Below are 15,539 nucleotides of genomic sequence, written 5' to 3' on the forward strand. Positions count from 1 at the left end.
ACACTAACCTGTGAGCGATCTTTTTACCTCTTCTCTAGCATAAGAAGGCATCAGACTTCATTCTGCTGCAGAACATCCTAGTCTCCCCAGTTTAGCCTAAACTGTGGGTCCATGAAGGCATGACTTCAGCCAGTATCTGCTATCACTGACACTGCAAAAATGTGCTGTAACTCCCAAAAAGACGCACATGGTATGGTCTGCAGCATCTCATTTTTAAGTTTTTCTTTAACTTCATTAACAAGCATAGCAATAGGATTTTCAGTCATAGTTGTTCTTGAGATGGGAGTGTAATGCTCATCCATAATTTTTAAAAAAGTTTCTAAAGCTCTCATTTTCTAAGAATGACAAGAAAAGACTGCAACCTATAATCAAATTACATATTGTAGTGTTGCTGATTGCTCTCTGCCTTGATGAGCCTTGGCTGTAGCAAAGAGTCAAACTAAACTGACATTCATGCCAAACCTGTCAAAAGTAACAACTAACGCTAAAAGTGAAGCACAGGATAAATGTGTGGATTTTGTTTGCAAGCATATCGGGCTTTACAACACAGTGTCTGGTGAAGGCTGTATTCAACTTGAGCAGTATCTGGTTCACAAGGCAGCCAAAGTTGGAAAGTCTGATGGTTAAAGTGATACTGCCCCATCCGATGACTGTATCGCAGCACGTGGTAGAAAAAGACAAAAACTGAGAAAGGATATTGCATATGACATGCTAGAGACTTAATAATTATGAGTGTGCTGTCACAACTGATATTTAGACCGAAACCTTTGACAAAACCTCTTTCATATCCGCTACTATCCATTATATTAATCAGAGCTACAATCTTGTGTCAAGGGTACTTTTTGCAAACATGTTTGAAGCAAGCAGGATTAAAACAGATGAAAACATTTGCACTTTACTGTTTGAAAAATGTAAGAGTTTTCGGAATTGACTGTTACTGACTGAGGAGCAAACATGATTACTGCCTTGCATGACTACACCAGATTAAACTGTAGTGTCCACATTCTTAACACGATTCTCTCAAGTGCTTTTACACAAGCAGTGATAGAGAAAGCAAGCAAAGTTACCCAGCTTCTGGCTTGTGTAGAAAAGTGAGGTATTTTAAACATACTAGACAACAAGGCAAGCTTATGAGGTCACTCAAACAGGTCTGTGGAAACAAGATATAGTGCTGAATTCAGTTTTGCAGCAATTTGACCATTAGCTGCATTAACAAAAAGATAAAACTGTGGTCTCTTTTCTGAAACTGTTTAAAGATGCAACAACTGATTTTTACATCAAATATTACTGAAAGAACTTGACAACAAACTGTTCAGCACCAACACTTATCTACATGCTCTACAAAGTACCAACATTTCTCGGCCCAAAGCTTATGTTTCTATATATCTTTTGTTTAAGAGGATCACAAAGGTGCAGGAACAAGAAGAGATTTGTAATAATTTGTAATAATCACGATTTAATGCACTCAAAGATTGCAAAGATTGTACAGAAGTTCACTGGCCAGCGGTTAGCAACGCCCTGTTTCCTCACAGAGCTTGCAAGCAGATAAGGAGGTTCCAGTATGTTCACAGTGCTTTGCTTGGTTACAATGTGTTTGTATTGATGAGCAAAAAGTACTGTGAGAAAGTGGGGAGTGTTTGTTAAGCTACCAGTCATATGCTGACTAGTAAAGCGTATGTTTTAAGCTTTAACTTATATGTGTGACTTGTACATAGACAGCGCCTTCCTTCAATTCCCATTCCACATTTTTGTGGAATGAGTAGTAATTATTAAGATAGATTGTACTTTATTTCAATATAGAAAAGTAATTGGTTGCCTACTTAGAAGGCTTTAACAACACAAATGTTGTTTACACTACTCTTTCTTGATCCTCTCTGTGAGAAAGGCAAACTTTTTCTCAGAAATTATTGTTTAAGTCCCATCGGAAGATCTGTATTTATATACTCGAATATAAGCCGAGTTTTTCAGCACCCAAAATGTGCTGAAAAAGTCACCCTCGGCTTATATTCGAGTCAGGCGAGAGAGACACACACACACACACACACACACGCGCGCGCGCGCGCAAGAGAGAGACGCGCGCACACGAGATACCATATTGTTTTTGTTGACCCTCTTCTCCACTTACAGAGCTAGTTTACTGTTTTTCTTTGAAATAAATACTCAAAAACATTTAACCTACTGATGCCTCAATTAATGTACGGTAATATTATTGGTATTTATTTTGATTATTGAAACATACCAGTAGTTGCTGCATTTCCCACCCTAGGCATATACTCGAGTCAATAAGTTTTTCCAGTTTTTGTAGGTAAAATTAGGTACCTCGGTTTATATTCGGGTCGGCTTATACTCGAGTATATACGGTAAGTAGTGATGAAGCAGAACTGTTGCAAAAAAAATTGAAAAGGACAACTGGGCCAAAGAGGGGAACCATTCAACCACTTCACTGTACAAGATCATGTTAAATAGGCTTATCAACCATACATGAGTTTTTTTCCTTAATGGAAGCAGTGTGTTACTGCAGCTGGGAGGGGAATAAAACCATTAGGGTGAGGCTTGGAATGGGACAAATGAGGCCAAGTGGATGCAAGAGTGGGCAGGCGTAGGATGGAGTACAGTGGGAGCAGGTGGGGGACGGGTTTAAAAAATCAGTCCACACGGACTTCTATTCCAAGGTAAACAAAAAAAAAAGAAAGGTACAAGAAATCCATTCCATTAGTGCAGCACTTACTAAGGTCTGGGATTGTAAAGCATTGTGCATGCTCTGAAGGATGGCACCGTCAGTTGGTACAAAATATTGGTGATATTACCCATCTTTGTGGGAACATACTTTTGACACAATTTGCAGTGCATGCTACTCTGCTTCTTGTTGGACATTAAATAGCCAAAAGTCTCCACACTACCGAATTTCTAGGATCCTTCTTTTTAACAGTGTCCTTATCTTTTGAGCCTTGGGCTATGTCCATTGGGGTATCTTCTTTGGTAACGCTGATGTTTTTCAAATTTTCATTAACATTCTCTGTCGTCATTTTCTCTTTTATCTTGTTCCCACTCCTGACGTACTGGTGTGCACGGCTGCTGGAGCGTATGTGCTACTTCTAGCTGCTATTCCTGTGCTCAGTGCTGTTTGCATCAATCTAACCTGACGTGGCTATAACTCTATTCCAGCTGCATAATTGGTTGGGTGCGATTCTCATTATCATTGGCTTTTCTTGTTGTTTGTCAAAACAAGGATGGAATAAGTTCTGTCAACGTTGTATGTTGTATCAACCATGCCTTATATTTCTATCGAGGAAAAGTTATTTTGTGATAATTATCTTTATCATTTTATTGCACAGCCCTATTTTTACTTGTCATAATACTTGCGTGAAGGTCTTTGGATATTATTGTGGCTTGAGACTTGGCTATACAGCATTACCTATCTTGGTTTTAACTTTTAATTTATTGTGTTTTTTAGGTATGCCACTCCATGTACGTCGCAGCAGTGATCCAGCACTTATTGGTTTGTCAGCCTCTTTCACTGAATCTACACTTCCTGCTGAAGAACCTTCTCGAAAAAATCCTACACGCTGGTCTACGACTGCTGGCTTTCTCAAGCCAAACACACAAGGCTGCACACACAGTCTGGAAAGGAAGGTACACAATTGTCTTTTTCCATGAATAAAGTAAAATTTATTTGCTGGATCAATTACTGTTGTGCCAAAAAATTCTCTTGCCACATCATTTCAGTTGGTTCCCCTCTGCTCTCAGAATATCACCTAAGAAGCCAAAATAAACAAATATGCCACCTTTCTTAACCAGGTTAAAAAAAAGAGAGCAATAAACACAGTTCAGTACAGGCTTCACTGGTGATTATGAATGTTACAAGTTGTGAATGTCTACTTGTATGGGAATTGCAAGAATGATGTGGAAAAAAGTAGATTATTAGCACTTTATTTGAGTAACAAATCAAAATAGTGCAAGAAGCACAAAAAACTGTATCATGTTTTTTTACTTTTAACCATATCTTTTGAAGCATGTTTGTTTTGCTACTGCTTGGCACACATTTAAATGTTAATATATGTGTATAAAGTGCAAGCTTGACTAACTCACCCCCTCACACATCAACAAAACACTATTTCTTATTTAGTTAAAAAGCTGAAATAGAAAAACTAAATTACACTTAATCTCCAAAATTCTTTGACTGAAATTTTATGATGTTATAGAAAAAAAGAAAATCAGCTAACAATTTTTTTATTGATAAATTTGTAAGTTCTTAATATTTGTTAATATTATGTTAACTAGTGATTGACAGCAGCACAGTTCAATAAGGTGGACAAAAGACTGAAAAAGAAGTGGTGTTCTGGACAGGAAAAAAACAGATATGATTGAGTGTGCTGTGTACTGTAAGATGTGAAATGGAAAAGAGAAAGTAAGGTGAAGCTCAATGGTTAGCAAGCACTGTAAAGATCAAGTGCTGGTATCAGATGCTGTGGCTGTGAGCATAGGTGATTCTTAACCAGAAGCAAAGGAGAGAGAAGTAGAGACATAAGTGGCATTCTTAGCTGCAAGACAAGTTTATTGATGACACATGTTTATGCCTTAAGGGTCCTCTAAGAGCTACTCCATTGCAAAGTACATTCACACTTATGGAATTTGAAAGGGCTCCCCCACCCTGACCTTCAAACTCGTTTACATATAGATAGATAGATAGATAGATACTTTATTAATCCCAAGGGGAAATTCACATACTGCAGCAGCAGCATACTGATACAAAAAACAATATTAAATTAAAGAGTAATAAAAATGCAGGTAAAAACAGACAATAACTTTGAATAATGTTAACGTTTACCCCCCCGGGTGGAATTGAAGAGTCGCATAGTTTGGGGGAGGAACGATCTCCTCAGTCTGTCAGTGAAGCAGGACAGTGACAGCAGTCTGTCGCTGAAGCTGCTCCTCTGTCTGGAGATGACACTGTTTAGTGGATGCAGTGGATTCTCCATGATTGATAGGAGCCTGCTCAGTGCCCGTCGCTCTGCCACGGATGTCAAACTGTCCAGCTCCATGCCTACAATAGAGCCTGCCTTCCTCACCAGTTTGTCCAGGCGTGAGGCATCCTTCTTCTTAATGCTGCCTCCCCAGCACACCACCGCATAGAAGAGGGCGCTCGCCACAACCGTCTGATAGAACATCTGCAGCATCTTATTGCAGATGTTGAAGGACGCTAGTCTTCTAAGGAAGTATAGCCGGCTCTGTCCTCTCTTGCACAGAGAATCATCATTGGCAGTCCAGTCCAGCCCTATCATCCAGCTGCACTCCCAGGTATTTATAGGTCTGTACCCTCTGCATCTATAGATATAGATGCTGTATATGCGCATCTACTTACTATGAACTGGGTTTGCCCCGCTTTTCAACAATTCCTTGCATATACATATGCACCTGTGGACTTTAAATGTGTCCCTGATCGTTTAAGAAGCCACCAAAACATAGTACCAACAACTGTTTTTCTTCCACTTCAGGCACAAGAGAAAACAACCAAAAAAGTGAAATCATTCAATTCGTTATATATGGGTGCAGCCTGTAAACGTCATTGCTGTTTGTAAAAAGTTAAAGTAACATACGATGTGTTATTACTGTATTGTTTTTTGTAACCATTATATTGCAAAAAAAAAAAAAAAAAAAGATACAAGTTTGAGCATACAAATGATGGAAAAACATGAAAAGAAATGTATTGAGTGAACAATGTAATCAAGTGAAAATCATCAACTTCTAATAATGATAATATGTATTAAAATTTTACATTTTTCCTACTGATTACCTGTTTCAATTAAAAAAAAATACTGTGCTGCAGTGACCATCAGCAAAAGTTAAGTCACTTGGAGAAGCAGAAATTTATCAAATACAGAAATGTTTTACTCATGTGCATTTGTATATAGCATGTATAATAATATAATGTAATGTTATTATTACTTATTATTTGAGATACAACTGATTACATTTTTTTTGTTTTTCAAGTTGGAGCCCCTCCTTTAATCGTCACCTTATCGTGGTGGAGGGGTTTGCGTGTCCCAATGATCCTAGGAGCTCTGTTGTCCGGGGCTTTATGCCCCTGGTAGGGCCACCCAAGGCAAACTGGTCCTAGGTGAGGGATGAGACAAAGAGCGGTTAAACAAACCTCCTATGAAGAAAAACCATTTTGGACGGCGTTTTCCCTTGCCCGGACGCGGGTCACCGGGGCCCCACTCTGGAGCCAGGCCTGGAGGTGGGGCTCGATGGCGAGCGCCTGGTGGCCGGGCCTGCACCCATGGGGCTCGGCCGGGCACAGCCCGAAGAGGCAACGTGGGTCCCCCTTCCCATGGGCTCACCACCTATGGGAGGGGCCAAGGAGGTCGGGTGCAGTGTGAGTTGGGTGGTGGCCGAAGGTGGGGACCTTGGCGGTCCGATCCTCGGCTACAGAAACTGGCTCTTGGGACGTGGAATGTCACCTCTCTGAAGGGGAAGGAGCCTGAGCTAGTGCGCGAAGTTGAGAGGTTCCGGCTAGATATAGTCGGGCTCACCTCGACGCACAGCTTGGACTCTGGAACCAATCTCCTTGAGAGGGGCTGGACTCTCTACCACTCTGGAGTTGCCCCCGGTGAGAGGCGCCGAGCAGGTGTGGGTATACTTATTGCCCCCCAACTTGGAGCCTGTACATTGGGGTTTACCCCGGTGGACGAGAGGGTAGCCTCCCTTCGCCTTCGGGTGGGGGGACGGGTCCTAACTGTTGTTTGTGCGTATGCACCGAACAGCAGTTCGGAGTACCCACCCTTTTTGGAGTCCCTGGAGGGGGTGCTAGAGGGCATACCTTCTGGGGACTCCCTCGTTCTGCTGGGAGACTTCAGTGCTCACGTGGGCAATGACAGTGAGACCTGGAAGGGCGTGATTGGGAGGAATGGCCCCCCTGATCTGAACCCGAGCGGTGTTTTATTATTGGACTTCTGTGCTCGTCACGGATTGTCCATAACGAACACCATGTTCAAGCATAGGGGTGTTCATATGTGCACTTGGCACCAGGACACCCTAGGCCTCAGTTCGATGATCGACTTTGTGGTCGTGTCGTCGGACTTGCGGCCACATGTCTTGGACACTCCGGTGAAGAGAGGGGCGGAGCTGTCAACTGATCACCACCTGGTGGTGAGTTGGCTTCGATGGTGGGGGAGGATGCCGGTCAGGCGTGGTAGGCCCAAACGTGTTGTGAGGGTCTGCTGGGAACGTCTGGCAGAGCCCCCTGTCAGAAGTAGCTTCAACTCCCACCTCCGGCAGAACTTCGACCACATCCCGAGGGAGGTGGGGGACATTGAGTCCGAATGGGCCATGTTCCGTGCCTCTATTGTTGAGGCAGCTGACCGGAGCTGTGGCCGTAAGGTGGTCGGTGCCTGTCGTGGCGGCAATCCCCGAACCCGCTGGTGGACACCGGCGGTGAAGGATGCCGTCAAGCTGAAGGAGGAGTCCTACAGGACCCTTTTGTCCTGTGGGACCCCGGAGGCAGCTGATAGGTACCGGCAGGCCAAGCGGAATGCGGCTTTGGTGGTTGCTGAGGCAAAAACTCGGGCGTGGGAGGAGTTTGGGGAGGCCATGGAGAATGACTTTCAGACGGCTTCGAGGAGATTCTGGTCCACCATCCGGCGTCTCAGGAAGGGGAAGCAGTGCAGTGTCAACACTGTATATGGTGGGGATGGTGCGCTGCTGACCTCGACTCGGGACGTTGTGGGTCGGTGGGGGGAATACTTTGAAGACCTCCTCAACCCCATTAACATGCCTTCCAATGAGGAAGCAGAGCCTGGGGACTCAGAGGTGGGCTCCCCCATCTCTGGGACTGAGGTCACCGAGGTGGTCAAAAAACTCCTTGGTGGCAGGGCCCCGGGGGTGGATGAGATACGCCCGGAGTTCCTCAAGGCTCTGGATGTTGTAGGACTGTCTTGGCTGACACGCCTCTGCAACATCGCATGGACATCAGGGACAGTGCCTCTGGATTGGCAGACCGGGGTGGTGGTCCCCCTCTTTAAGAAGGGGGATCGGAGGGTGTGTTCCAACTACAGAGGGATCACACTCCTCAGCCTCCCTGGAAAAGTCTATTCAGGGGTCCTGGAGAGGAGGGTCCGTCGGATAGTCGAGCCTCGGATTCAGGAGGAACAGTGTGGTTTTCGTCCTGGTCGCGGAACAGTGGACCAGCTCTATACCCTTAGCAGGGTCCTGGAGGGTGCATGGGAGTTTGCCCAACCAGTCTACATGTGTTTTGTGGACTTAGAAAAGGCATTCGACCGTGTCCCTCGGGGAATCCTGTGGGGGGTACTCCGAGAGTATGGGGTACCGGCCCACCTGATAAGGGCTGTTCAGTCCCTGTACGATCGGTGCCAGAGCTTGGTCCGCATTGCCGGCAGTAAGTCGAACCCGTTTCCAGTGAGAGTTGGACTCCGCCAGGGCTGCCCTTTGTCACCGATTCTGTTCATAACTTTTATGGACAGAATTTCTAGGCGCAGCCAGGGTGTTGAGGGGGTCCGGTTTGGTGGGCTCAGGATTGGGTCACTGCTTTTTGCAGATGATGTTGTCCTGTTTGCTTCATCAGGCCGTGATCTTCAGCTCTCTCTGGATCGGTTCGCAGCCGAGTGTGAAGCGGCTGGGATGAGAATCAGCACCTCCAAATCCGAGACCATGGTCCTCAACCGGAAAAGGGTGGAGTGCCCTCTCAGGGTTGGTAGCGAGATCCTGATCCAGTCATCCGGGAGGGGCTCAGAGTAGAGCCGCTGCTCCTCCGCATCGAGAGGAGTCAGATGAGGTGGCTCGGGCATCTGATCAGGATGCCTCCTGGACGCCTCCCTGGTGAGGTGTTCCAGGCACGTCCAACCGGGAGGAGGCCCCGGGGAAGACCCAGGACATGCTGGAGGGACTATGTCTCTCGACTGGCCTGGGAATGCCTTGGGATTCTCCTGGAAGAGCTAGAAGAAGTGGCCGGGGAGAGGGAAGTCTGGGCATCTCTGCTCAAGCTGCTGCCCCCGCGACCCGACCTCGGATAAGCGGGAGACAATGGATGGATGGATGGAAGTTGGAGCACAGGCAGATGAAGCGAGTTGCTCATGGTCCATAGTTTATATAGTCAGAAGTCCTAGGTCCAAAGCCGCAACCACTATACCACACTACCTGCCAATGATGTTAGCCTTTGGTAAAACCTACAAATAGTATACAGTAAAGCGCTTAGTATCGTAGTACTTCTGCATCATCTGATTCAGTGACAGCACAATAACAAAGGCCCATTGTCTTAGCCAGGTAACACTGCTGGTTTGCTATAAAGTGGAAGAGTATGTGTTTTTCTGTTAACTGCTCAATAACAATTACTGAATGACTAAGGGTGCATGCAAGGCAGTGGATACTCAGGAATAAAAAAAACACATGGTACAGTTAGATATTGTGGATAAATCATGCTTTCTTGTTTTAAGCGCTCATTAAAACGCATGGATTTGCAACATACTGTAGGGAAAATAATCTTGGGAGTTGTGACTAAAGCTTACAACATCAAGGAAATTTATGGTTGTCAAGTAATCTCTGATTACTTTAAATATGGTCTCCTCTTCTGAAGTAATGTTTGCTGTAAAAAGCCCAGGATTATTTTACACTGCTTTTTCCTGCTTAACAGAAAGGATTCTTTTCCTCACAAAACTCACGTACCAGGTCTATCACTATTTATTCATCACTGTGAAATTCTGCAAGTTTGGCTTTCATTACTTGTTCATATACTGTGAAGTAAGGTAATGAAGTTATAATGAGCTCATCCATGTGAGATGTGTGTTTTGTAATTCTTCACTCCTTATTGACTTCAAAACGTTTATTATTTCAGCTCATAAGATAAATTTTATGTTGCAATATATTACAATTTTTACAGTCTGATAAAAAATATATTGAAGAATTACAGGTTTATTTAAATTGTGAATTATTTCCAAACAGTTATGGGAAACTTTTCAGCTTCTAAATTTTTTGGCCAGATTGAGGAGTTGATGGTTATCATGAAATCACTCCCTAAGCATTGGTTATTTATTTTATTTAAAGAGCCAAACATATTAACAAAATACAGTCCAACAAAAAAACAAGTACAGTAATCCCTCCTCCATCGCGGGGGTTGCGTTCCAGAGCCACCCGCGAAATGAGAAAATCCGCGAAGTAGAAACCAAATGTTTATATGGTTATTTTTATATTGTCATGCTTGGGTCACAGATTTGCGCAGAAACACAGGAGGTTGTAGAGAGACAGGAACGTTATTCAAACACTGCAAACAAACATTTGTCTCTTTTTCAAAAGTTTAAACTGTGCTCCATGACAAGACAGAGATGACAGTTCTGTCTCACAATTAAAAGAATGCAAACATACCTTCCTTTTCAAAGGAGTGCGCGTCAGGAGCAAAGAATGTCAGAAAGTGAGAGAAAACCAAACAAATCAATAGGGCTGTTTTGCTTTTAAGTATGCGAAGCACCGCCGGTACAAAGCTGTTGAAGGCGGCAGCTCACACCCCCTCTGTCAGGAGCAAGGAGAGGGAGAGACAGAGACAGAGGAAAACAAACAGTGAAAAATCAATACGTGCCCTTTGAGCTTTTAAGTGTGCGAAGCACAGTGCAGCATGTCGCTTCACGAAGCAGCTGCACACAGAAGGTAGCAACTCTTTCAGCATTTTTAGACGAGCGTCCGTATAGTCTAGGTGTGCGAACAGCCCCCCTGCTCACACCCCCTACGTCAGGATCAGAGAAAGTCAGCGCAAGAGAAAGAGAGAGAGAGAGAAACAAAAGTAAGCTGGGTAGCTTCTCAGCCATCTGCCAATAGCGTCCCTTGTATGAAATCAACTGGGCAAACCAACTGAGGAAGCATGTACCAGAAATTAAAAGATCCATTGTCCTCAGAAATCCACGAAGCAGCAAAAAATCCGCGATATATATTTAAATATGCTTACATATAAAATCCGCGATAGAGTGAAGCCGCGAAAGGCGAAGCGCGATATAGCGAGGGATCACTGTAATTTCATTCACAATCCATGAAACAAACACACTCAACTCCTCCTGATTCTGAGACATAAAATACCCATCTAAGGTAGTTTTTCATGTAGAATAAAACAGCAAATACAATGTCACGGTTCAATACAAGTCATTTGTGCTTACCTTACACTTATACTAAATAATGTTTGCCAAATTCTAAAAAATGTCTGACCAGATCAGTGTAAGAAGATTTTTTTCCCCAGTTTGAAATAGTAAAGAACATGACATTCTTAATGAGTTATTGAGGTTACATTAGCGTTCTTCCAGATGATTAAAATCTTCAGGTAGTGTGGTATAGGATTTCATTTTTGTATGGCTGGTATGTAAGAAAAAAATAATTTAAGGAAACTGAGTCTTAAAAAGCAAGTCATTGAAAATTAAGGCAGAAGAAGTAAGAGGCAAGAACAGGTCACTGATTATGAACGTGGTTAGATTGAAAACCTGTAGCTTCTTCATCCCTCCAGGACTGGAGTTGGACAGCTCTGTTTTAAATCAGTACTGTCACATAAACTTTGTTTGTTAAATTACTCAAATATTGTCCCTTTAGCTCAGCAAATATCAGTTGAACTAAACTGACAAGGCACATGCAATATATATTTTTTTCAATTTCACTTCTAACACAATTTGTTTTTGCCTATTTTGTACTTTTAGGCATATTTTAGCATTATATAAAAACTGGTTTAAAAATGAGAAAGGTAACAATGGTTTCATCTGTTGTTATATTGCTGACATTGTTTTGATAATCAGCATTTTATTTTGTCAGACTTCCTGTTGCATTTTAATGTAGCTCTTGGTGTCATTTTTGTCAAAGTAAATTTGGCCATTTCAGTATTTTTATTTTTTTTTGCAAGTGAAGTAGAGTACAAGATTTTTAGTAGTATCTGACTTTTTCTTTTATTGAGAACAGGGTCAATGTCAGATTGCACATTGAAACTGAGTGCCATTTAAGCTCTGATCTTCATAGAATTATGTGATTGGTTTGTGAAATTGAACAGAGAAGGTGCTTCTGATTTCAGTGTCATTTAACAGCCAGGCACTTAAATATCATGAGAGTGGAGAAAAAATACATTGTGATGGTAGTGCCATCATCAAATTTCCCTAATTCAATATATGATGAGGATAATATACCATAAAAACTATTGAATGAACAGTGAACATTCATTTCAATGTCCATCTGTTTTCTAACTTGTGAATCAATTTCAGGGAGCACTGAGCACAAATTAGGAAACAACCCTAAATGTAATACAGTCATGTATAATAGCGTGCGGTAAAAGAACATTGCACTGAAGAGTGGTCAAAATGGTTGCACTGTCATTGTCGCATCCCTACTTGGAGTCTCAATATACATTTATCCTCCACACCTGTCTCATTCATATCATTTCTACCATCGATATAGTAGCTGCCTAGATACTGTTTGCTAAGTTTAATTAACATGCCCTCAAGGCCAAGTAAGGAAATTGTACAAAAATAATTGGGAAAAAAAGTGCTTAGGATGAAGTGCAAGATACTGTATAACCATAAATTATGTAAAGACGGACTTTTTGGCCCAGTGGCTAGGCTTTGTCCGTAACCTTTATTCCCCATTTATAGACTTTCTATATGACCAATACAATTCTTGAAATGTATAGTACGAACAATTCTGTTATTCATTAATTTGAAGCCAACCTAATCACTTCATGATACAGTAAGTCGAATAGTGTTGCATGGCGTTTATGTCTTCAAATCTTCAGAATGCCCGTTGGATGGCACATGATTTAGTGCATAGATGAAACTATCTATCTAATATATAATTAAATGCTGAGGCCTGTGATAGGTTTGGCTTTGGTGGCACAATGAAGGAAGAAGTGCAAGCTTGAGACACACCAGAAGGAATAAAGGTGAATGAGGCGCACTCAGAGTGTCACTTTCAAAGACGGAAAGTGTTGAATCAGACGGGAGGTGAGAGAGGTGCCTCAAAAATATTGAGCAAGTCTCAGAAGCAGGCTTTATGGGAGTGCCAGTTAGGAGACATTCACACACGTAAATACAGAGGAAAGGCACTGGAGGTACACATAGGGCAAGATAGAGCAGACTTTTTTTCAATTATTCAACAACCTTCCTTCTACAGGTACCTTGGCTCATATAATATAATTAGTCTAGGGGTTTCTGGTAGTACAGTAGTTTACATTGCTGTCTTACAGCTTTAATGATGTGATTTTAAATTACCACCCATTCGTTGACTCTGTGTAGTTTGTATTTTCTGGCTGTGTCTGTGTTGGTCTTTGTCCATGTTTAGTGTCACCATTCCACCTCATCCTGAAGTTGTGTGTGTTAAGTTAATTGGTACACTAACCTGGTGTGTTGTGAGTGACTGATGTGTGCGTAGTGTGTAGTTTAGGATTTGAACCCCCTTATATGTTAGTTCCTGCCTTGCATCCAAGACAGAAAAGATGGGCTCCAGCTTCTGTGACCTCGAATTAGTTTAAGTGGAGTTAAGTAAATGGATATTGGTCTGCATAATTGATCTATTCTTGGATAAAGTGAATAATAAGGTATTAATAGGATATACTCATTCAGGATTAGAAATCCGTCCATTTTCTAAAAACAATTTACCCATTACATGGTCTATAACAGTAGTCCATGACAGACAGTTCTAAAGCTTTGTGATGTACAAGGAAACCAGAATGTCATGGAATGGTACATGCAAATATGGGGGTGAAATGCAAACCCAGGTTTTTTGGTGCTGTAAGACACTCCAGAATCATTAAATATTTAATAAATGTTCAGCACAGCAAAATTAAAATTTTGGGAAATTTCTTCCAGATAGCATAGGAATTTTTAAATGTAGCCTAATTTCAGTCAATTTTCTGTTTGCAGTGCTTTTAGTATATATGTATGTACAGTACGTGCATATTTTTCTATGTATGCTTGTATTGTATGCATGTGGGTGAGTATTTTTATTTTTACACATATGTATATATAAAATTATTGAGAGTAAACCTGCAGAGTTACTAATCAGAAATTCTAACATAAAAGCAGATAGGTAACTGATTTTTTTTCCTTTTTATTTTCCCTTGAAATGTGTAAAGCATTTGGACTCCCCTGTGATTGGTCTCCTGAGGTGTCCTCTATTTAGAGCAATCCTTCCCACACACTCCTCTCTCCCAGCTGTTATGGTGCTAACTCCACAGTGACATCAATAATAAACCGAGCCTGTAAGATACCAATAAAAACAGGTTTGTGTCTGTCTCGTACCTGCACGTGCACAGGGAATTGTAAATGGCATCAAGAGCAGCTGACATTTCAGGCTCATTAAGAATGTCAGGCAATCAAAGGCATTAAGAAGAAGAAGAAAATCTAACCCCCACAATCGCAAGCCTACTGGACTTGCTGCTGAGATTTAAGACATACAGTTAAACAGCAAGAGTTTTATCTTGTAAGTAACCTTTGTTCCATCACTCTGTTGAGAATTGTTAATAGCAGGTTTCAGATTTAAAGCCCCAATTTGTTTTCTCTCCTCCTTGGCTCTTCACCTGCTAAACTAGTGCTTCCACATTTTATCATAAAAGATGCTTACCTGCCTAAAACCACAGTGTTGCTGTGCAATTTCTTCTGGTTTTTTTTTTTTTTTTTTATTGTCCATATTGGATCGACTATAGAGAAATCTGTAGTTCTGCTCAGGTCAGTAAATCAGTTTTGTGGAGAATGCAGTTAATTCTCTGCTGCATGGTTTATTGAGTCTTAACATAAAGCTCAATGTTGCTCATTTAAGTTGTTTGTTATTTATACTCCTTACCACAAGTTAAGCTGTCATAAAAGTTCTTTAGTGTCATGGTCATCAATAACATTTTTGATGCCAAGCCCTGGTGTTTATGGGGGCATCATCTCTCTTTCTTAAGATTGTTATATACTTAGTCTCCATTTAGTTTATGTTTTTACAGTATAAACAATGTGGCCTGCCCTCTCTTAAAAAGCTCTCATTTTACCGAATGGTAACATTACTGCAGAAGTCTGAAGTTGAACCACATTGTTTTCTGTACACATAATCATTTTATTTAACTAGTTTCTTCAAGTTTTATATAGTAATGTAAATCACAAAGAATAAAAGCATATCTTTCTTACATAGACCTCATAAAATCTTGTCAGCACAGAATTCATGCATCCCTGGCAGCAATGAACAAAAAGCAGGAACCATCCCTGAATGGCATGATTGGCATACAGTTCCTGTAATATGTTATTTAATTGCAGAAAAGCAATGTGCTGTCTGATTGTGATCTTGTCAATTTCAGTTTTTACTTTGTGAAATACAGAACTTTTTTTTTACATTTCACATGTTATTGGCTACCTGTTTTAAAATATTTAATGGTTGCATTTTAGTCACCTCTGTGATTATTAATCAAGTTCCATTTTTCTCTGTTCTTGGTGAGGATTCAGCAAGAATATAACTTTCTGGCAGCAATCGGTGTGAGGTAGATGCCAGTCTGAAAAGTACACCAGTTCATTTAATTTTGTATGTTAAATTTGTTGTTA

At 41.6% G+C, this 15,539-nt stretch overlaps 1 protein-coding gene across 6 annotated transcripts in view; it reads left to right on the forward strand.

Moving 5' to 3' along the window:
• Positions 1 to 15,539, forward strand: part of pard3aa (par-3 family cell polarity regulator alpha, a) — a 971,084-nt gene that overhangs the window by 376,497 nt on the left and 579,048 nt on the right. For all 6 annotated transcript variants that reach the window (XM_028804116.2, XM_028804120.2, XM_051929054.1 and 3 more), the window contains exon 4: positions 3,455 to 3,633. In XM_028804116.2, the coding sequence (XP_028659949.1) occupies positions 3,455 to 3,633 (179 nt within the window). The remainder of the gene's footprint in view (positions 1 to 3,454; positions 3,634 to 15,539) is intronic.

Source organism: Erpetoichthys calabaricus, chromosome 6, assembly GCF_900747795.2.
Source record: "Erpetoichthys calabaricus chromosome 6, fErpCal1.3, whole genome shotgun sequence".
NCBI classification, from domain to species: Eukaryota; Metazoa; Chordata; class Cladistia; order Polypteriformes; family Polypteridae; genus Erpetoichthys; species Erpetoichthys calabaricus.